The 24,477-nt window shown below is 34.8% G+C and overlaps 2 protein-coding genes across 2 annotated transcripts; both read left to right on the forward strand.

Annotated features, from left to right (window-relative positions):
* The first annotated feature begins 552 nt into the window (after positions 1-552).
* LOC117319963 (long-chain specific acyl-CoA dehydrogenase, mitochondrial-like) lies at positions 553-16,249 on the forward strand. The gene is made up of 9 exons (XM_033874666.1): positions 553-662; positions 5,797-5,952; positions 7,031-7,061; positions 7,723-7,829; positions 8,975-9,139; positions 11,448-11,679; positions 12,213-12,428; positions 14,620-14,747; positions 15,252-16,249. The coding sequence occupies exons 1-9, from the start codon at positions 568-570 to the stop codon at positions 15,430-15,432; spliced, it is 1,311 nt and encodes a 436-aa protein (XP_033730557.1). The 5' UTR covers positions 553-567; the 3' UTR covers positions 15,433-16,249.
* Positions 16,250-18,623: 2,374 nt separating this feature from the next.
* LOC117319976 (cell division cycle protein 123-like) lies at positions 18,624-24,101 on the forward strand. Its single transcript, XM_033874675.1, has 4 exons — positions 18,624-18,650; positions 20,621-20,945; positions 21,281-21,933; positions 22,619-24,101. Exons 2-4 carry the CDS (start codon positions 20,698-20,700, stop codon positions 22,822-22,824), a joined length of 1,107 nt encoding a protein of 368 aa, XP_033730566.1. The 5' UTR covers positions 18,624-18,650; positions 20,621-20,697; the 3' UTR covers positions 22,825-24,101.
* The last annotated feature ends 376 nt before the right edge of the window (positions 24,102-24,477 follow it).

Raw genomic sequence — 24,477 nt, forward strand, 5'->3', positions numbered from 1 at the left:
AAAATCTTTTTCTCAAGACACATATAAGGAAGAATAAAATACTCCTCATAAATGGAAGGGTCTGGAGGTGCTTTACCAAAATTGTGAATTCGTGACCCAGAGGTATCACGTTTGCCCCTGGTGATGGGGTTAATTTTACTATAGTTTATAAAGGGAAATCACATTTTTGACTATCATTTGTTTGATTTCTATTGGAATTCATTCTAACTTTGTTAACATTATCAACATTGGATGACAGCTTAATGGTATGCACATGGTGGCCCTGACTGAACCCTTGGACTGATGGTTGGGGCCAAAAAGTGTCAATTAAATATAAATCAGGCCTACATGTACATGTATATATTTCAAATGTTTGGTCCAAGGAAAATGTGTGTTTGTTATTTTGTCTTTTTGAAGAAGTACATTGTATGTTCAATCCTGTAGGAAATAAAATTAACTTGTTCCTTTGACCACATCTCTAAACCGTTTTGTAACAATGCCTAGATAGTTTGAACTTTGGCCTAAAAAACGAAAGGCTCGTGATTTCAAGCATTTCTGTGACGTTGATTTATCAGCAGACGATCCAAAATGGCGTCCATAGTAGCAGGGAGGGCATTGCAGAAGGTTTTGAGCAAAGACTGTTTAATAAGAACTTCTTTTCCAGCTGTCCATCACTTATCTCGGTACGCCAGACATATTTGTTTTTAGCTTTTTGTTCATGTTCGTGGCTGCAATGTCTGTATTGCCGTTGCCAATTGCTTGGCTACTGTACAAACCCGGTTCAAAGTCCAAACCGAACTGCGGTCAGGTGGACTGAACTTGAAGGCAGTAAAACTTTCACAGTTTGCATGTAAGATAAGCTATATTTTGGCAAAATGTTGTAACTGATTTTATTATGTGATTTAGCTCATGTCTACAAAAACGATAGTAAATTACCCGTGCTTACACTACAGTCAACCTGCTACATGTTTAATATTTGAGCCAAAACTCTTATTCCACTGAAGCCTACTAGGCCTACTAGATGCATATAGTAAGCTAGGTAAAATAGTGCTGCAGGAACCGATATATATTAAAAACATGTATATGTGATCAATGATAATGAGATTTATTCGAACAAATATCTATCCAGTGGCGGATACAGGATTTTGGGAAGGGGGGGGGGGTTACGGTTTGTTGGGGTTTTTTTTGGGGGGGGGGGGGGGGGGGGGGGGGGGGTTGCGGTTTGTTGGGGGGGGGGGGGGGGGGGGGGTGCAGAATGTGTACGGGTGTGCTCTCCTGAAAAAAATGAAATATATTGAAATATATAAAGCTATGTGGTGCATTCTAGTGCACCATAAACCTCCAAAATCAGAGATAAATTACAAACTAAAACCGTTTGAAGGTTTTTTTCCCTTAAAACCTTTTTATAAAAAAAAGAAATTGTTTTGATCCCCACCAGCTGAGTCTTGGATCAGGTAATGGACTGATGACATGTTGTTTTTTTTAATGGGGGGGGGGGGGGGGGGGGGGGGGGGGGGGGGAGTTGCAGGTAACATATTTTATTAGGTCGTTGTGGTTTGCATAAAAATAAACAAATCTGGACTAAATATTGCCTGCAAAAAAATACCAGGTAGTAAATTTATTAGTTGAACAATAGGGCTAATGGGCTAATTTTATTAAAAATGTACAAGTTTGTTCATTATCAACCAAAAGTATATTTATCAAGTGACGTGATTCTAACAAATAATAAGATAATAGACTAGTACAACAATGTAATCACTTGCAAGTTGCAGGTTGTAAAATACTTATTTGACAAGGTATTAGAAATAGCCTGAGTTTGATTTTTTTTCTTTTATTTCCAAAATATCAAAGAGAACGGATGCAGGATCCAAAGCCCTGTGAAAACTGTATGAATGTCATGCAAACGCCAATTACAATACCTTGATTTTCGGTTGAGGAATAGCTATACATAAATTAAAGTAGCCCAATTATTACACAATATTGTATGTGCGGGTATAATAAAAATAGTACATAAATTCTACAAACATAACTGTTGCAAATTAATTGAATAAAAAGCTGTTATCAATAAATTTGATAAGAGATAACTTAAGCCTCGGAGACAGTCTAGGTTCCCCATCCCAGCTGGTCGTAAAAAAGTACTATCATATGACCTGCTGCCAATGAATACTTTGTTATTGATAGCAGAGACATATGTAGAGAGATTGGCAGCTCTCTATTTGCCCTTATGTCTACGTGGTTACCCCTGACCTTCCCACAATCCTTTGCGGTCGCTCAATTCAGTCTTCTCCTGACGCCTTATTGGAGAAAACTTGAAAACCAAACACATAATTATCGATAATTTCTATTTGAAATCAACACCAAGATCCAATGATGTGCTTTAATTTTATTAATATAAAAGTTCAGAAGTGTCATCAATATGAAATATATCACAATTTGCTGTCAAAGTGTTTGTATTTTGAGTATGAAAGTCAAGCACAGGGAAGATCCGCGGGAATCTCCAATTTTCGAAAAGTCCCTATGGGGTTTTCGAAAATACGGATAAATGACAACAATGTGCATGATAAACAAGACCATATCCCATAAGTATGATAGTTTTTGGATAATGTAGTAACTTTTGTAGTGGCCTAAATAAAACGATGTGCTTTTTGTGTGCGTTTAAAATTGACGATGTTTAGGTCTGACGTAATGGCGGGTTAATTACAAAACTAGGACATGTCGAATAGGACCCAATTGATGTTCGAAAATACAGATTAATGACAACAGTGTGCATGATCAATAAGACTATATCCCATAAGTATGATAGTTTTTGGATAATGTAGTTATTGTAGTAACTTTTGTAGTGGCCTAAATAAAACGATGTGCGTTTAAAATTGACAATGTTTTGGTCTGACGTTATGGCGGCGTAATTACAAAACTAGGTCATGTTGAATAGGACCCGATTGATTTTCGAAAACACAGATAAATGACAACAGTGTGCATAATCATCAAGACTATATCCCATAAGTAATGATAGTTTTTGGATAATGTAGTAACTTTTGTAGTGGCCTAAATAAAATGTGCTTTTTGTGTGTATTTAAAATTGACGATGTTTTGGTCTGACATAATGGCGGATTAACCAGAACATGTCGAATAAGTTCCAGTACATCGATACACACATGCGCAAAGCCCGATTTACCTGTGCTTGCGTGTGTTTGATAGGGGACAAGGCGCTCTTGATAAGGGCTATGCTTGAGTGGTCACGAATAAAGGGAGCCACCACTTGTATGGGAAAATAGCGATGTTACTTATCTCTCTATATATGTCTCTGTAGATAGGCTAAAAAATTCAATACATACTAGGATTATACTCAGTAGGAACAGTTATCGATATAATACTACATGTACTTGCATACGATTTCAGCCAACAATTGATACACTGACAAATGAAACATTTCGTCACAGTATTCACGACAGAATATTAAAGCATGAAAAACAGTATTACCATAAAGTAAGCGAATGATAATAAACCGGTACACGTAATTTCATATGTCTCTTTGTTAAACAGTATTTCATTTCTTAATTCATTTGCTTTGTAAATATACACAGCCGTTTTGAATGATGGTACAGTTCTCTGATGTCATAAAATATATAAATCTAAACATATTAGGTCTAACATAATATTTCCTATACAAAAAAAAATCGACCCAATTTCTGAGTATAAGGGACATTCCATAATAAAATGATATTGGTTTTCAATTTGAGTACAAAAATTGCAATAACGCATTTCCGGAGGTACATTTTATATTTTGTATTGGAATCGGGCTATGCCATCTTCCACTTCTATATTCAATCTATGAGAAGATACCCGGAACCTTGTTAATTGTTTTTTTTTGTTTTATATATATATTTACAATATCAAGATATCTCTTGTAACCAAATTCATTTAAGAAAAGTCTATAACATCTGGCTCGTGGTGAGTCTACAAGCTCTCTATGCCGGTATTGTATAAATATGTCTCGTACCCTTGATTGGAATAATGATATAAAATACATCAATATCTTCAACTCCTTGTTTAAGCCGAACATAACCAAAACCATGAGCACATAATATGTTCTTCACCCGTTTAGCCCAATCTATGGTGCGAGAAGTTTCCACTTGCATGTAAAGCTTGTTATATATAGACTTAACCAGTACATTCTTTTGGTTATACCATATTTAATCATCTTGGTGTATCTGATAAATTTAAGTTTTATGCATGTAGAGGACTTACGTTGGAGATAATTGGTCTGTTCCCAATGAATATAAGATATCAGTGCATATATGCCTTTTTTGAAGTTTTGAAAGGGGAGGTTGAAATTAAAATGTCTTATATTAACTTTAAGATAAAAATGCCTATAGCTTTAAGATTTGTGTGCGAGTCCTGATTTAATGATATTCATACATGCCATATTTTCAGGAGACCAATAATGGAGATTGAGGATTGTTTTAAGGGAGTTTTGCCTAAAATAAGGGAGATTTGTGCGTGACATGAATATCGACATTTTTACTCAATTTTAAAGCAATAAACTAATTTTGAAAGTGATAAAGAATATCTATATCTATTTGAGATATTAATCATACTACGTATATGAAAACAACAAAAAGTTGTATAGGGTAAAAATGCAATTAGTATACATTCTGATATTAAATATGAAATTATTTTTCATTTTTTAAGTAACAAAGTTTTCATAGTTTTATGCATATTACATAAAAGCATTTGAAAAGGGTATATTATAATTACATGTAGCTAAAGATTAGACAAGCAGGTTAATCATTATATATCAGTTTGGATTTTCTTAAAATGAGAAAGCTTGATTCAATCTGAGGGAACACATCAGTTGTAAAAATCACCATGAATTGTCCTGTGGGATCCCTAATGTTGGACCATTTAGATATAAAAATATTCCAAGTGTTCAAGTGTAGTAAAGTCATGAGAACTGAAGACGTTTATAAATGGTAGCTAGGAGACTGCAGTAAATCTTATCATGAACATTCCAGATTTTGTATCTTGTCTCTGTCATGGACAGTGCAGTCATTGTAAACATCATGGTTGACCACTACGACCAACAGATGTGCTTATTTTGATAGTTTTATAAAAGAAAATACTGGATTTCATCATGCTATCACTGATCCACGATACACATTTTATATGAAAATCATGTGTGATTTTGCGACTAGGCTCTGTATCAAAAAAGAATACTAAGAATAATTCCAGTCTGTTAGCAAAGAGGGTTAAAGTTGTTTATAAGCAACTTGCCTTTATTTCATGGTGCTAGATATTGTAGCGCAAACATTACACTAGTCAGAGCTGACATTATGTCAGGACTGCAATCACATGCCTGATGAAATATTTTGTGACATGGCAATCCTCATGCTGAAAATATTTTCGATATTTTGTAAAACATTGCATTGCTACAATGCAAACAGGATTACTCTATATATGGCCTTCAGTATTTCTCCACCAGTTATACCGCCAAACTTGCTTATCGCCATGAATTTATTCAGAACAGATTTATGCCCATGCTAACGCACCCGTTTTACCGCCATCCAACCTATTTCAAGAACAAATGGATAAATAACATCATCTTGATCTTGTAAATTGTAATATCGCCAAATTGAGCCAAGAAGGATGTGTGTTTAAATGTTATTGTTAGCGACTGACTGCTAACTGAATGGTAAACCCAATATACCGTCAAACTCTTTATATCGCCAAAATCATGTAGAACAGAAGGTGGCAATATAGCAAGGTTAAACTGTACTAGAATATTTATATCTAATGGATCTTTCTCTCTTTTTTCAGTCGTCATTATGCTGCTGAGACAAGTCGTCCAGGTGTTGCCCAGGTGGATAACATGATGGAAATTGGTGCCAGATCTTTGTTCAATGAGGAGCATGACATGTTTAGACAGAGTGTGAGGAGGTTCTTTCAGGAGGAAGTAGTTCCCAACCATGCTAAGTAGGCAAACCTGGATTTAAGTTTTTTGTTCGCAATGAGAAAAAACACAATGAAATTAATAGTTTCAATATTAAGAGTATAATACAGTAAATAATAACCAGTTTCGTTCTTAAATTGGTATTAACTCAAAGGAAATAATAGTTTCAATATTAAGAGTATAATACAGTAAATAATAACCTGTTTTGTTCATAAATTAAGAAATAATTAATGATGATTCGTGTATTATTGCAGGATATACAACGAGGACGAGGATATTTTGCAATTAAATTAATAACGAAGGCCGCAGACCTGAGTTATTGATTAAAATTGCAAAATATCCTCGTCCTCGTTGTATATCCTGCAACAATACACGAGTCAAAGTTGATTATTTCTATTCTACCATGTACTGTTTAGTTCTGAGATCGACCTCTTTCTAATAGAAAAACAGCAAAGAAACCCCAGAAAAACCTTGTAATTTATTTCTTGAGTATTGTATTATTTGTTGATGAAATATACAGGCAATACAGTACTACGATCAAGAGCATCTATCATATGGCATTGATTTTGAAAATTAAAAAAAAAGGATATAAAAAAAAAAGAAAAAAGGGGGCCTCTGTAGGATTCGAACTCGCGACGTGATAAAAATATATTGAAAGACTAACCGCTAACCCATTAGCCCACTCGGCTATAGTAACCTTTTATGAAACGGGTGAATATTAGATATTTAAAGTTGTAACAGCTGAGACTCACGACCGTGTATTATTGGCACGAGCGTGGGTTATTGGAAAATAATACATGGTTTTAAACCAATCAAAACTGGCGTTACATAGCAAACATGGTAGAATTGGTATTAATTAACTCAAAGGAAATTGAAACACGATTAGAAATTGATGACTTTACTTTGGTGGGAAATATAAAGATGTTATAGAAAGTAATAATGTTGTAATTGAAAGATAGGGAACCACTCTGTCATCTGTGAAAATTGTATTCATGTACTTTTTAATAGTACATGGTTCTTTCCTTTCAGTTAACTTCTATGGTGATGTTTGAGAGGTTTACGTTTTTCCTTTTTAAATAAATAAATATGTTGTTATTCTAGGTGGGAACAGGATGGCAACGTCAGCAAAGAGGTATGCATAAATAACTTATTTCATAGAATGAACTAAAGAATTTTTTGTCATTTGAATTATAAATTCATTTCATAATGTTGTCAAATGAGCAAACTACATTTATCTGTATGTATCTGTAATGACTGAAAATGTCTATTTTTTGGCATAGCCGTATAATATTTTTTTGACCCCGGATATGACATGACAGGTGGCATTACTGGTCAAGATGCAGTATGAAATTGGTCAATGTAGTGGAAAATGCAAAATGCAGATAAGCAGTTAAAACCGAAACAAAGTTAAGATTGAATGCAAGCTGAATAAGTTGATGTATCTTTTCAAATGACACATTAATAAAATTATATTCCTGATTCAAATCCAGTCTTATTATCACCAAAAATAATTTCGAACCAATATAATTTTGTTTTCCGTGCTGAAATACATTAGTTCTTTAATTTATTTCACCAGCAGTTTTACATTGTAACCACCAGCATCAAAACTATGCCATTTATCTTTTTTAAAGATATTTCTTGTTAGTTTTTGATGATTCTAATGAAGATTTAAAATATTATTTGCAAATAAATTATGTAAGTATTTACTTTGATTGATATCCCAAAATGTACATTTACATTGCACCTATATGTTTAGTTCATCAGAAGGAAAGTCAGTTTTTCTATTGTTTTAGTTATGGGAAAAGGCTGGAGAAACTGGAATTCTTGGTGTTAATACACCTGACAAGTTTGGTGGCATTGGAGGAGATGTTCTTTCAGCAGCTATCACTTGGGAGGAACAGTAAATGAACTTTTAAAATTATTTAACTTCAGATCCCTTGAACATTAAACTCAACTTTCTGCAGATTTTTTTATTGAAAGTGCTTGTTTGTGGTTGCTATTAATTTTCAAGTCTAATGAGGGGATTATCAAAATAAAATAATTTTATGCATGTTAAATTGACTTCACATTCATACCGTGCTCTTGTGAATATTCTTGCTTGGGGTTCCTTTTTATTGCTGAAGTTCAATAATCAAGGCTATCTTTACTTATACTTAACAAATTGTTTCCTGAAGTTAAATTGAGTTCATTGGGCCATTAAACAACTAAATACTTAACTTTGTTTTTATGGAATTATCTCATGTTTTGGATCTCTTCCTACTACATGTATTTCTTATGCAATAGAAAAAGTAAAAATGTAATGCCCTTGTTAATTTTTGAGATACAATTTATTTTTACTTTTTCCCTTATCATGATAAACTTGTGAAATTTTTTTGTTTGACATCTTTTTGCTCAAAAGTTTTTTAGTCCAACATCATCCGATGATAAACTATCCATTTTAAAAAATTGCCCTACGTCTGTGGTCCGTCTATAAACAGTCCTTGATATCACTATCCTTTGGGAGTGCAAGAGAAGGATTTTTTGAATGCGACATGTAGATTCCCTTGGACTTGGTCCTTTGTTATGCCCATTCAGTTTTGAAACTTATAAGGGAAAAAAATGGCTGACAAGCGGCCATCTTGGATTTTTTGACAGTTGAAGGTTTATACCAAAATTTCTTGAAGTACCTGACGGATATTTCTCAAACTGAACATTTAGGCAACTCTTGGTCTCTATAGTTATTTCCATTCAATTTTAAAAAAATAGCCAACCATCTTAGATTTTAACAATTGAAGTTTGTTTTTGATATATTTCAGAAAGTTCTTCTTGGATCTTTCATAGACTTCTTAAATATTATGTAGATTTCCCATGTTATCAAATCAAATGATTAGAGGAAGAAGGGAAAAGTAGAGAAATTATTGGTCTTTCACAGTACTGAAAGAGATCATTCAGTGGTGGGTGCCAAGATGCTCTGGGATCTCTTGTTTATTAAATGCACTTATTGAACATGTATGTACATTTTCAATAATGAGTATTTTGTTTTTTAAATCATGAACCTGTTTGCAGGAGTTACGCTAACTGCTCTGGGCCTGGCTTTGCCCTCCACTCAGACATTGTAATGCCCTATATCACACACTATGGTACACCAGAACAGATAGAGAAGTTTATTCCCAGAATGACAGCTGGGACATGTATCGGTGCGATTGCCATGACAGAGCCAGGTGCTGGAAGGTAATAAGCTCTCTTTTTTTTTTTTTTTTATAATGTGTTTAGATGAATAATGCATTATTTCCAGAGTCACTGAACCATATACTCTGGATAATATTCTATAATGAAGTGTGTGTTGTGAAGTTCACTATGTGATCTATCTACATAATATGTTTGGTCAAAGTATTTTGTTAAGCAACAGTTCTAAATGCAAAACTATAAAGTGAAATGTCAAATACATGTACATCACTTTTGCCGCTTGAAAAAAAAAACTACAGTCTTGCTTTGATACTTTGTTTGCTGGAAAAATAAAAATGAAGATTGCATCATTTAGGTATGTGAAATAAAAGTAATTTGCTGAAATAATGCATTATTCATCTGACCACATTTTTCAATTGAATAAATTTCTAGTAATATGTACAATGTGTTGAGATGTCTATACAACAATGCAGTTATATTCATTTGGAAAAAATTTCAGATTGAGGTGAATTTTTAGAATTACTGAAAACTTTGCCAAATTTCATATTAGCTTTTCAATGCATCAATATTTAGACATGTTTATATAAAAGTTTACATTGAGCTTCCATGCTATCAAGTAGAGTTTGTTGGGTTTTTTTGGGAAAAAATACTGACATTGTAGTGAACTATCTATTTTACTACACTATACTGACTATTTAAGTGGGACCGACAAAACATATACTGATGTGTTATCCTGGTATCCTTTCGCAGATGTTGGGCCATTTAAATTGCCCTTCGTCCATGGTCTGTCTATAAACAATTCTTGTTACTGTTATTTCTAGGAAATTACCCTCTGCCTCTGAACCCCCTTTGTTCCTAGTTGTGCATGATCAATTTTGAGACTGATAGGAAAACAAAATCGCCCTTTTGGATTTTGAATTTGAAGATAGTTACTGCAATTTATCAGAAAGTATTCAATGGGTCTTTCACAAATTTCATAATTTTGTTTCCTTCGTTGGTCACTAAGTATATTGTGCATCTTTAAATGTGAGACTGATTTTAAAATATTTTGATTGTTGAAGTTTGTTACTGCTATTTCTCCGAATGTACACTATGGACCTTTCACAAATTTCATTTGTATGTTCCCTTTGGGTCCTTAGTTATGCCTGTTAAATTTTGAGACTGATCTGAAAACAAAATGGCCGTCTGGTGAACATTTGTGGATTGTGACAGTATAAGTGTTTTACCACTATTCTGCAGAAAGTCCTTTAATAATTTCTCAAATATTTTTGAATGTTCCCCATGATCCTATTTGTGGATGGTAAATTTTGAGACTGATAGGGAAACAAAATGGATGATACGTGTCAGTGTTGAATTTTGAAAGTTTAAGTTTGTTTTTGATATTCTCAGAAAGTGCTTTATGAATTTATATCTAACTTTACATGTAGGAACTCCTTGGTCCTTTGTATCATATAGTGTTAAGGCTGATTGGGGGAAAATGACAGATGAAGTTTATTATTCCTTGAGAATTGTATATTGGAAGGATCTTTCTCAAATCTCATACATGTATGTAAGTTATGGCTAAAAGTTGGCCATCTTGGATTATTTTCTACGCCAGATAAGTTTGCAATCACCTTTACTGAGAAAACAATTGATGAATATTTCCAATATGTTGTGTAGCTTCTTTGTCGCTATTTGTACATTGTATAGGGACTGAATAATTTCAGTACAGTCAACTGTGAATTTGTATGAATATGTACATTTTGTAAGTATATATATATATATACACATATATCAAATGGTAAATATGAGGAAAGAAGAGAAAATATCAATCTTACAAAAAACCACTCTAGGATCTCTTGTTAGTTCACTGGTTACGAGTAATCGTGAGCTAATGCTGTACCCCCGCGTCGACGTGCCTCCCCACTTTAAAGCTTTTTGGTTTAAATTTTTGGAAAGCTTGTAAGTCCAAACGTATATGCTTTGCACCCTTCTTATTTGGTTTATACATTCATTAGAGGTCTAGGAGTGATGTTATAGCAAAATCATGCCGCAAAAATTTATGATTTTTTTTTGTATTTTACCATTTAGTGGACTTAATTTTTTTGGCTTTAAAAATTTTGTGTGTAAGTTTTGGAAAGCTTGTAAGTGCACACCCTTCTTATTTGGTTTATACAATTTTACATGCATTAGAGGTCTAGGAGCGATATTATGTGACGTACAATTTCAAAATGACATGCTTATACATACATAAAAAATGAATGCATAGTGCTTATACATACATAAAAAATGAATGCATAGTGTGATTGCTGCCGCCGGTGAGCTTTCGCAATCATTGATTGCACTTGTTTTATTTTACTTTCTATGTTGATAGTGATTTGCAAGGAATCCGAACCACTGCTAAGAAAGATGGAGATGACTATATTCTCAATGGCAGTAAAGTTTTCATCACCAATGGTTACATGAGTGATGTTGTGATAGTTGTGGCCATCACCAATTCTGATGCCAAGTCAAAAGCTCATGGCATCAGTCTTTTCCTTGTAGAAGAAGGAATGCCTGGTTTCAAAAAAGGAAAAAAGTTGCACAAGATTGGCATGAAAGCACAGGTATATATATATCTGTGCCACCATTGCAATAAATGGTTGCATTTATGTGACTGTGAGCAAAGTGAGGTGTCATAGATTAGGAATTTATATTGTGAAATTTAGTTACAACATTTTGAACATGATATACAGCTTGAATTTGTTAACCAAGTGTTTTTGAAGGCATCCTGTTGAGTTAATATTATTTATTCTTACTTTGTGGTTTAATATTAAGCATAAGAATATTTTTATTCTGAAATTCATTGTTGCCCTGAAAAAAAGAAACTTCATTTAAAATTTAATTTCAGGTACAAATACTATTTTGATGGATTTTGAAATCTGTGTTAATGTTCACTTTTCAAAGACTTCAGTTTACCCTCTTCATGATTGCTGACTCACACATACAAGTAATGTCTTGAAGAAGTAATGTTTGGTACACATACATGTAATGTCTTGAAGAAGTAATGTTTGGTAAATAGTTGATATTCAAACAATTCTTTATTCGGTCAATTTTCAAGGGGCCAAAATCAACTAAACTAACCCTAACCCTCTTACAGGACACAGCCGAGCTTTTCTTTGAGGATGTTCGCCTGCCCAAATCTGCCTTGCTTGGAGGAGAAAACAAGGGATTCTACTTACTGATGAATGAGCTACCACAAGAGCGTCTTCTCATTGCTGCTATGGCCATGGCTTCTTGTGAATGGATGTTTGAGGAGACACGCAACTATGTTCTTGAAAGAAAGGCTTTTGGAAAAACAATTTCAAACCTACAGGTATTATTTGATGCTAAATTGTATTTGTCTATGTTTATCTAGGAAACTCAACTCCGCTTATCTTTTTTTTTTTCAAGAAATGTGATATAAAAATTGGTTTCCCATGTACTTGTGGAAATAGTACTTAAAACAAATACAAAATACTATTTTTTAGTGCAATCAATCATACCTGGTAGGTATATGATGATGAATATGATACTGTTCAAAATAAGTTTGTTTTACTATGAAAGCAGCTCAAAAAGTATTAATGGGATTATTATGTTGGATACCAATACTAGGGTAAGAAGGGAGATAACTCCCGAGATTGTGAAAGTTTATTCTGTTTTTTTCTGACAGCATATCCCATAATCTTTCCTGCACAGTGCACAGGTGCGTTTTTGAGTTTCATTTTCAGTTTTAAAAAAAATGAAGAAAACATTTTTTTTTTCTATCTTTATGTTTAACTTCAACTGCAAGGTAGCTGGATACTACAGCATAAGTTGATATATGTCTGTAATTTATCAAAGCTACATTATAACATTTAATTGGAATCACTGGTCAGATTTGACACATTGAATTGATAGGTTGTTTACATTACACTGTGATAGGCCTAGCCAGCTTGCAAATTTGAGTTGTCTCATCCATGATGTTTGTACAAACAAAATATTTAATCTTACCCTAAATTAGCTTGTGATTTTCGCGCTAGTATGATCTTCTGTGGAATCTGTACACAGATTTATATACATAGGTAATTACCTGTAAGCCCAACTATAACAAGATTGACTGGAAAGGTTAGTATAGACAAGCTACATAATGTAACACTGGCCGCCGATTTGTATACGGAAACAATTCTGCTGTCGGTGTATGTATTGGACATTACATTTATATCAATGAAATAAACATGTTGATATGAATCAGAGCAATTTTCACAGTCAGGTCATAATTTATAGGGCCAGTTGGTCGGTGACTGCCTTTCTGGCAAAGGTCTAGATTTATAAGGTGATTTATTTAGAATTCTGAATGAACTAAGTACTGATATGTCATTTCAAGTTTTGTTTTATGTTAAATGAGCCGTTGTACATCGTATTGAACCTGAAAATGGCAACTTGCGAAAGTGAGATCATATGTATGCGGAACATGTGTGGTTGGTGATCAGCAAAGATAGGCATAAACATCAAAATAACTATTTATTTTCTTGATTATTTGTTCAATATGTACTTAATAAATGCTTTATATATTTAAGTATTAAATCATAATCCTGTTGTCAAAGGAAACGACAATACTATATCTCAAATCACATTTGTGACATCCATGAATCTGACCGGCAAAGGCTTGTTTCTGCGTATAGTGTGCAGTGGATTTTTTCACTTGTCAATTTTTGAAAAAAAAAGTGTGCATTATACATGAATATTTACAGTAATGATCATTTAACAGAACTGATAATCAAATATGTTGGAGGTTTAAGATTTAGAATGTGAAGCTGACATATATCAAATGTTTTGGTAGCAAATTCTTCTCAAAACCGGGAGGCCCAGGGAGTCGATATTGGGACTATAACATGCTAGAGTGAAGGGATACCGAATTTGTTCGAAGAATGACCTCGAACTGGGTCACTGGGGTCAAAAAGGCTAAAATCTTTAAATAATGATTTTTTGATAGCCAAGAGACTCTTGATACCTGATATTAGGCCAATACTATGCTGAAATAAAGGACTAGAAAATGTATTGAAATGAATGAACCTAGCCTCCTCTGGTATTTAGATAAAGTAGTAATCATTGATTATCTGTAGAAATGACATAGATCAGCATCAAAGTTGCTGAAAAACCAGTTGAGTGATACAGGCCCATTGGGCTTGTTGTTACTAGTGTGCCATGTCATTTTAAAATTATTTTGTTGAATTCTTTTGTGCCAAGGTTAACAGTTATCTGTCATGTGTTCTATTGTTAATAAATGACTCCAGATTTTACAGTCATCTTCACTAGATTATAAATAATTTTCCTGTCCATTTCATGACAAAACAAAGTTTCTTTATTCATACAGACACACAAGAGGCAGAGTGATCCGTGCTGATAATTAGGCCCTTGCTTCATTACTGAAGCATGACTCTAAGGTCTTAGATTTTAACTATTTTCTATGTTAAATGATATGCCTAATAAAGCAGTAATATTGAGATGGCTGAATAATGAAGTATTTTTAATCTTCCATTCCCCAGACAATACAGCACAAGCTTGCTGAGATCAAGACAGAATCAGCTGTTGGTCGTGCCTTTGTTGATCAGTGTCTTGATATCCACAACCAACGTGGACTTGACTCTACGATGGCATCCATGGCCAAATACTGGTAATTTCTTCAGCTCTAAATACAAAAACATAAGTAAAATCACCATGCTGGATAATTTGTTTGCAGGTTATAAGGTAAAAGGCATGTTGATGGTAAATTTATAGTCTGGAAAAGATTGACACAGACGTTTTATACTAAATACAGGTCTTTCTTCAGGAAAGTAAATACATGTATAATGCTGTGAAATTGTTTTTGTGATACATTGTTGATATAGGAAATGATGTATAAATGCTTGTTGTGTGAAGTTTTATGTACGGTTTTCCCAGGAAATGTTTTCTACAGTGAACCTTTTTAGTTCCAGTAAGGAATTTGATTTATCATGACATGTCCACATCTTTGATGCATAGCATATACCTAAAAATCACATTTGAATTTTAGGGATGATAAGTGAACAATTTACTGGTTTCCCAGTATAGAATATCAGTTATTTGGTTTATCAAGTATCTTTAAAAGGACACATGGAATATATTTGTTTTATTGAATAATTTTCCCTCTGTTTTTCAGGTGCTCAGATCTTCAGAACTCCATTGCAACACGTTGTGTTCAGATGCATGGAGGATGGGGATATATGTGGGAATACCCAATTGCCAGAGCTTTTGTTGATGCTCGAGTACAGCCTATCTATGGAGGCAGTAATGAAATCATGAAAGAGCTCATTGCTAGGACTGTCATCACCAAAACTTAACTTACCGTATATAGAGAGATATTCTGACAGCAAATGTGTACCAACAAATATGTTTTTGTTTTTTTAAAGGAAATGCGATAAATATGCTTGTTGAAGTTGGTTCTGTGGGATATGATTTAAAGATGTTGTAAATTATCATTGAAGATCCAACTTATTTGATACAAAATCTGTGGTCAGTATCATTAAATAAACATAATTCATCTTTTGCATGAATATACATTTTACTTCATGCTTGATATTCACTACCTGCTGTATGAGAATAGAACACTACTTAATGATAATCTCAGGACTAGCTACCAGTAGTCATTGATCATTTTGATTTGTGATGATCAGAATCAAGTTTGAGTTTTTTTTATCACAAGTTGCCCTGTGTATTTTCTTTATGCAGTATGCTCATGCAGGGCTTTGTGTTGATATGACTGGACTTTGTATATATACTTTCTGGAGGAATTGTCCCAGTATGAGTTGATCACTGGATTTTCAATGTGATCATTGCCATTTCATGTAATAATGTAACAATGAATTTTTATACATCATGTCAAACCCTGAAAGTGGTTTGATGTTTGTAGTGACACAAATTGGAAGTGTATTCAGTTATATATGTCATATTTAGTATTTCAACCATATCATCTGTATCAGTATGTGATTTGTGTGTTGATAAAAAGGCTGTGAATCACCAGTTGTGTGAATATTTGAGCAATTTGACATTTCTATATGTCCATTTTATGAACAAATTAATTTTATAGGGTTCATGTACAATTGTATGTTCTACTGTTTACATACATTTAATTAAATTGAATTTTGAAAGAACATTGTACTCATTTCATTTTGTACTTATTTCATTTGGTGAGAACTATGATTGCTTATAATTTTCATTGAAATCATATAATGATATATCAGTAACTACATGTAGTAATATATATTATTGATGATCTGCATTGAGGACTCGATAACACTTGCTATTTACAGGTTTAGTACAGGATAACTATTTCTGTAACTGTCAGATTAAACCACTAAATGAAATATTTTCCTTTTAATGTATTATATGTACAAATGTTGATGTATTATATCAACTGTGTCAGAATGTATAACTGGTCAGACTTCTAGAGAACTGTAACAATGTATAACTGGTCAGACTTCTGGAGAACTGTAACATTGTATAGTCATCAATCTACATCAGAATGTATAACTGGTCAGACTTCTGGAGAACTAACATTGTATAGTCACCAATCTACATCAGAATGTATAACTGGTCAGACTTCTGGAGAACTGTAACATTGTATAGTCATCAATCTACATCAGAATGTATAACTGGTCAGACTTATAGAAAAACTGTAACATTGTATAGTCATCAATCTACATCAGAATGTATAACTGGTCAGACTTCTGGAGAACTAACATTGTATAGTCATCAATCTACATCAGAATGTATAACTGGTCAGACTTATAGAGAACTGTAACAATGTATAACTGGTCAGACTTCTGGAGAACTGTAACATTGTATAGTCATCAATCTACATCAGAATGTATAACTGGTCAGACTTCTGGAGAACTGTAACATTGTATAGTCATCAATCTACATCAGAATGTATAACTGGTCAGACTTCTGGAGAACTAACATTGTATAGTCATCAATCTACATCAGAATGTATAATTGGTCAGACTTCTGGAGAACTAACATTGTATAGTCACCAATCTACATCAGAATGTATAACTGGTCAGACTTCTGGAGAACTATAACATTGTATAACTGGCCAGACTTCTGGAGAACTGTAACATAAAGTTACATTGTATAGTCACCAATTTACATCAGAATGTATAACTGGTCAGACTTATAGAGAACTGTAACATTGTATAACTGCAGACTTCTGGAGAACTGTAACATTGTATAGTCACCAATCTACATCAGAATGTATAACTGGTCAGACTTCTGGAGAACTAACATTGTATAGTCATCAATCAACATCAGAATGTATAACTGGTCAGACTTATAGAGAACTGTAACATTGTATAGTCAACAATCTACATCAGAATGTATAACTGGTCAGACTTCTGGAGAACTAACATTGTATAGTCATCAATCAACATCAGAATGTATAACTGGTCAGACTTCTGGAGAACTGTAACAATGTATAGTCACCAATCTACATCAGAATGTATAACTGGTCAGACTTCTGGAGAACTGTAACATTGTATGTATAACATAGTATGTATACAGTATCCGGTTATTTTTACAAGGTGCAATTTGGATGAATAGAGAAAATCACCCCACAAAATGTACTGTTTTTAAATTTCACGACTTTTTGTGAATTCCTATGTTCAGAACCATCAATACGTTTTTCATCGTCACTTACTTAATTGGATAGAATAACTTTTTCTTGTACAGCAACACAAACCTAATCGCGATTTACAGACTTCGTGATTCCCGCTCGAATAAATTCATTATGTCAGATTGATTTTCAGCTTGATGATCATACTTTAGTTTTGTACAGTCCGTCTACTTTGTAACATTTCCCACACAGTCATCTATAGCGAACTGCTATGTAACCTGTCACGCGTACCATTTTGGCCGTACTGACTCAATATTTTTGTGGGGTGCATTCACCGATTGATTGCGTCAAAATATCTTCGTCGCCTATATGAGACGAATTTTTAAGTATTTTTTGGGGTTTTTTAACCCATAAATCAACATTAAATATCGCTACGCATGTGCTTTTTTTTAGCGACGGAATGAACGAAAATAAAAACAGGTTTTGAAATTATGATCGACTTGTGCCGTGCACCCCACAAGACACTGCACCCCACTAGTCCACCATGGCCGTTCGTCCGGGAAATGATGTTGATGTCCGAAATGGGGGTACATTGACATACATGTATGTTTGTACAAGAAATAGAGAAGTGACTAGCACAGAAAACCACAACTGGTATTTCTTTTTTTACGATACTATACATTATTATGTATATCCAAAACTGCTCGAAAACAATAATATCAACCTGGAACAAAACATGTAGCTGACCAATTGAGTTCTGAGTACATTATGTATACATGTTGATTGCAGTTTTTAAATTGTCATATTTCTACTACAATAAGTTTGCACCCATAAGTTTGCACTAACGACGCTCCATCTAAATTTTCCTAGAGTTACCCCCCTTACTATAAATAAACCTGTTTCTGTATCATGACTATAAATAGATTCGTGCGGTATTTGGACAAGGAAGTAAGTATTTTTAACCCTGGCATGTCGTATAGGTCTAGATATATCTCGATAATCTTTCGTAGTGAATAAAAAGGTACCAAGTGAATATTTGTTTTAACAAAAATTGGGACCTCAATGTCTAAAATCCGGACTAAGGATTAGTGTTTATTACTAAGTTATCGGTACTCGGTCGATTGGCATTCGAGGGAGTTGATTTCCGAGAGTTGCCGGAAATTTCCCCGAGAAGTTGCGATTGACAGGAGCATGTCTAGTCTTATATTAAAAAATAGCCAGAAATATGTGCCCCTGTGGTTTACATACATATAGGTATCAATTTGATCCAATTGAATACATGCGATATGCTTATATAGCGAGTAGTTATGTTGTTATTGTGAAGTTTTCATCATTATTTTTATACAGATATCAGGTATGGTGTCAGACCGATATATACAACGTGTAAAAAGTCACTAAAACGTTAGACTAATTCGTAGACTAATGCTGGCAATTGCTCAAATGCCTTGGGTCATCACACACAATATGTCTTAGAATACTCATATGCATATTCTCGTTTAAATAGCGATATTGATAGTTAACGTCAGGAAGTTTTTTTCAGAAATAAAATGGTCCAGGATGACGTTTTATCAATTAATTATCAAGTGAGGAACGGGTGGTGTCTACATATGGGTTTCTTATGGCAAACAACGGTTGGAAAATTCCTATATTATGCTTGTATGCAAGAGGTATACGTGCATTACTCTCCTCCTTACCAAATGAAGCATCCAAACGGTTCAGATCAGGTGCTAATTAGGTCTTACGAGTCTGATTTCATCCTGTAAGATCTATCAGTTTTCACCTGTCGTCGAAATATTAATTAATACCGTTTAGGCACATCAGCCGCTTACACAGATCGTTCACTTATGGTTTAACCGACATGTTGCTCTTAAACTGCAGCCTGATAATTTCAGTTTCACCAGTGAAAATTGCCTTTTCTAGATAGCAGCATCCTTGGTTCCCTAACATGTCGTGTTCACATGTTCTCTATGATTCGATATTAAAGGAATTCTCCCCCGTGTCATGAACAACTTTCTTCTTCCTAATGCCTCCCTTGACAATGCCTCACTTTTGACCTTTTGTTGAGCGTTCGTACTGTGAGGAAGGCTTTGGGTTCTGTCCCCTTGCCGAGACTTACCAGAGTCTTTAAAAATGGTTGTTGCTACTCCTGCTTAGCGTTCAGTATAGTGGGAGTGGGACGATTGGTTCTGGTATGGTCTGGAACTTTGGCCAATTTATAGTGCTACTTCACTGAAGCATACTACCGAAGACAACCAGCAGGATATCCCACCCGGTCACATTATACTGACAATTGGAAAACCAGTCGTTCTACTTCCAAAATGATGAGCGCTAAGCAGGAGTAGCAACTACTATCTTTAAAGACTCTGGGAACAAAACCCTAAGCATTCCTCACAGAGATGAGGCATTGTCAAGTGAGCCATAATGTATTAGTTCCATAGTTCTTCCATGGTATCATAACATCTGGTCACATTCTAGTGGTCATTGGTCATGGTCAAAGGGTCTAAGGTTCATCCTCTTACAATTTCTGTATGGGATAATTTTTCGGAATCAATATCATATTTTGAGAACCGGGCATCACCTTATTAAATTCATATTTCTACATTTCCGAAAACACATTAAGTTCATGATTACAGTTGTATCATAACAATTTCTCTGCAGTGTAGCGGTCGCAATCATGTCTTCCAACACTTTTTTATTTTGAAGGTATTCGTGAAAATAATGTGGCCTCGTTTTATCGACTTTGATAATAAATTCTATGTTAAAGTTGGTCTTTTGAACATGTACAACTTTGAGTTAAGTTGTTAAGCTATATAAAAGCAACAGTAATTGTTTTGGGGTAAACATCGGATGTTTATATATATCGGGATTATATAGTAAGCATTACATGTAATTCTGATCATGCAATATTTCACTTGTAGCTTTGTCCGACCTTCGATTTACCCATCGAATGAGACTGAAGCGTATATAGCTGTGTATGGAATGTTAAAATATCATCATGACGGAAAGTCTCGCAGATCAACTGAAGAACGTGAAACTGAAGAAGTCGGCCGAGCCTATGAAGGACTTTTCCAATCCTAAGACCATGGGGTTCACCAGCGCCCAGGAAATTCGGGATTACGAGGATAAGGTACTGGACGTTAATACCGAGCGCTGGATACAGCTTCTCAGTGACGTCACATTCCCGACAGTCACGTGCCCTTTCACCCTCGATGATGCCAAACTCTTCATCGAGTGTTACAAAAGGTAAGATGTTTTGTACTGTGTCGCTCACGTAATTCTGGAATTTGTCGCCACTCTTACTATTTCATGAAAATTTTGAAGGTGGTTTTGGTTCTTGTTCAAAGTTTGAAGACTGGGACGTTTTACGAACAGTGTGCTCTGGAAAAGCATGATACTAAAAACTCTTCATATTTCTTAATTCTCGTGTTGATAAGGGGAAAATTGGGAGAAATTATTATAGTGATGCAGTGTTAACACATTACATATATATATATATCGATAAACAACAATAGTGCCTCAGAATAATGCCTCTGTAGCTGAACAGCAGTCTGTATAATACGCTTTTATTGTTGACTCAGGATATTTGACAACAAAGATGCTGAAACGACCATGATGACCGATTGGAAAGCTGCATTGGCGTCAACTGAAAAGGAGCATTTGGCTGATCTCACGAAGAGACTAGACTCTGCCATGTCCATCTTCACCGAAGAGGATGGATGTGCATTCGTAAAGTTGTCTTCCAGGAGTGCTAAGGACGCGCCCATGTTACAGACGCGACTTAAAGATATGTATAAAGATGCTTTGGGAACATTCGAAGAAAACGAACAAAAACAAGAAAATACGAAAATAATATGTTTGCTTCAAGCAGCATTTGACGCCATGAGAGTCACGTGTGCCGATGAAGTCATTGATATGTTTGTACGAAGTGAACGAGTATATCAAGACCTCCTATTGGCTGCTGTGAATAGACCTGAAGTATATGATGAAAACTTTGTCATTAGGAAGTTTATTCCTATCGATGTCGACATGGAGTTCCGAGGATTTGCTTACAAAGGACAGTTAACCGCTCTTTCCCAGTACAACTATATGATATATTCAGAACGTCTTGTGGCAAAGAAGGAGGCCATTGCTAAGCGAATTCTTGAATTTTTTAACGCCTCTGTACAGCCAAAACTCTCCTCAGATAGCTTTCCACGGGAGTTTATCATCGACTTCGCTGTTTGTAATGTCGGTATGTATTCATAATTTCTGCAGTCTGTACCACGAAGTGCCGTTTCTTATACTCGCATTTTCAACTTTGCCATCTATTATGCCACATTTATTGCCAAAACTGAATTTTGATATTATGATGTTGAAACCATTCGCGTTCGACAGAAAACTGATGTTCTGTTGTGAAAATCAACAATGAAAATGTAAAATTTAATGAAAATCTAACGTTACAAAGGCCAAAATGAATCCATTTGGGAAGATATTGTAGTATATATACATGTAGTTCTGTTGCTAAATAGTGTATTAATCAACGGTAGATACGTCAGTAGTTTGAATGTCAGAGTAAATAAAATATTCATATTTCAGATAATTGTTTCCAAATAATATCAACAGGATCATAGCATATCACTCAAATCGAGTCTTGCTTGTTGGTCTTACCATCAATTTCAAAGTAACATAAACGGTGTATTTTCTTTTCTGCTTTAAATCTTGTTTGGGTATACTGTATATACCCAGGGAACCGCTTTACATGTGTAGTAGGTATTGTGACTATTTATCAAAATGACTAATCCACGGAGGGATTCTCCTTAGTTTCATTGCTTTTCGTTCTTTCAGTAAGATATATTTCTACTGAATCTAGTTTTGTCATAAAGTAAACACCACATTATCCAATACACATGCTACTGATGTCTATACACGTTTTGCAGAAGCTGGAGAAGATTCATGGAAACTCTGGGTTATTGAATTAAACCCATTTCTGTCGTCAACAGATGGTGCCATGTTTAGTTGGGAGCACGAGAAAAATCTTTTGACAGGAAATGACGGATTCCACTTCCGTGTTGTGCCAAGACCAAAGCCAGGGTCGCTGACAATGTTACCAACTAGTGTGAGGGCGATTTTAAAGGATTCCTAGGGTAGTGTGGAATGACGCACCATTTAATTTCTAAAGCCAACGCATTGAATCTGCATGTGTTAAGTCTTCTCTCCACAGGAGCCAGTACCAGAGACCGAATCAAATTTATATTGGAACCTCTTCTAATAAAAGCTTTAATCGTCTCAATTCTCATTTTGGATTTAAGCAACAATTTGACGCTTTGTGCTATATAATTGATACGAGGGCTGATTGATAAGTTGTGAGCCTCATATTGAAGGATTTGAATTTTGCCGGACATATTGTATTATTTTTCAACTTCTTCAGTATCTATACAATTTTTCGAGCGGTGTTTAAGGGCCTCAATGCCACTTTTATAGAACTACTTTTCTTGACTGTTCAGAAAGTTGTCCATTGCATGTTAGGGTTTGGGTTAGGTGCCTGAAATAGCTGTTTTCAGTTTTGGAAATAGATGAAAGTCTGATGGAGCGAGATCGGGTGAATAAAGCGTATGCTCAATCAATTTAAAGCCTTTCATCCTCACCTTCACCCTAACCCTAACCGGTGTTGTCCATTTTTCAAAAGCCGCTTGTCTCGTTTACTTTAAGAGTGCTACCTCTTCGATATAAACTAACCAAATGACACCAGTCCTTGGGTACACGGCCCTATATAGTCATAGAATAGTAGGACTTAAAAAGAACATCCTTGAATATCTCCTTCAATACGAGGCTCATAACATATCAATCAACGCTCGTACATCCATTACACAATTGCTGATGTATACCCATGGCTCTCAGGTTCAACAACATACTACATGTAGTATATTATAATTGTTTCTATTGTATTATATTTCCACGTGCATGGGTCTGGAACAAGGTCATGGAAATAGTAGGTAGAGTATTTTCCCAAATTGTATTTTCCAAAGCCATGCCATTGTTGATTGTTTTCTGTGTTATTAAGTGTGTGATTCTGCTGGGTTTTTTCTGTACCAGGGTGACTTGATGCGTGCAAGTGTGTATATTCGAACGTAAATGTAGCCGGACGCTCATGCAAGTACGTTCTTATGCATGTAGTGACCGTATAATTATATCTCCCTTTCGAATGAAGGGAGACATATCGTATTAGTACCGGTTATTATGATTCTTCGTTTTTCTTCTTCGTTTAGTAATTTCTTGTCCGGGTTATAATTTCTGGACCGTTGAAGATATGATGATGATGAAACTTAAGAGAGTACTTGCACCACCTAAAGTCGATGTAAAGTGCACGGTCGTTAGGTCACTTCAAGGTCAAAGTTATAATAAAAGCAAATTTTACAACAATTTATTGTCCGGATCATAACTCTAAAACCTTTGAAGGTATTTTGGTGAAACGAGCATACATGTACTTGCATCACCTAAACCCGATGTAAGTGCACTGCAGTTACGCCATTGTGACCTTTACCTCACCGTCACACAAGTTTATCAGCAGGAAAGATCGGAATTTGTGGATAACCGTCATGGTCTTCGGAGTAGATGCATGTACTTGCACACAAATGCTACCATTTAAGAGGGTTTGGTTGAGTCTACTCGCCATCGAAATCTAGTTTCCCTCTATACGTATATCTTGAACATGGCACTATTGAAGTGCCTCTGTGGATGATACAACTCAACTCATCGCAAAACTGTTGCGGAACTCTCTGTGATCTTAAAAAGGGTA

Source organism: Pecten maximus, chromosome 2, assembly GCF_902652985.1.
Source record: "Pecten maximus chromosome 2, xPecMax1.1, whole genome shotgun sequence".
NCBI classification, from domain to species: Eukaryota; Metazoa; Mollusca; class Bivalvia; order Pectinida; family Pectinidae; genus Pecten; species Pecten maximus.

Bases quoted from the DNA above. Each gene is read 5' to 3' on its own strand.
- LOC117319963 (XM_033874666.1), top strand. From the start codon at position 568: ATGGCGTCCATAGTAGCAGGGAGGGCATTGCAGAAGGTTTTGAGCAAA. The intron at 11,680-12,212 runs GTATATATATAT...ACCCTCTTACAG, and splicing joins AGATTGGCATGAAAGCACAG to GACACAGCCGAGCTTTTCTT. The intron at 12,429-14,619 runs GTATTATTTGAT...TCCATTCCCCAG, and splicing joins AAACAATTTCAAACCTACAG to ACAATACAGCACAAGCTTGC.
- LOC117319976 (XM_033874675.1), top strand. From the start codon at position 20,698: ATGACGGAAAGTCTCGCAGATCAACTGAAGAACGTGAAACTGAAGAAG. The intron at 20,946-21,280 runs GTAAGATGTTTT...TTGTTGACTCAG, and splicing joins TTCATCGAGTGTTACAAAAG to GATATTTGACAACAAAGATG. The intron at 21,934-22,618 runs GTATGTATTCAT...CACGTTTTGCAG, and splicing joins CTTCGCTGTTTGTAATGTCG to AAGCTGGAGAAGATTCATGG.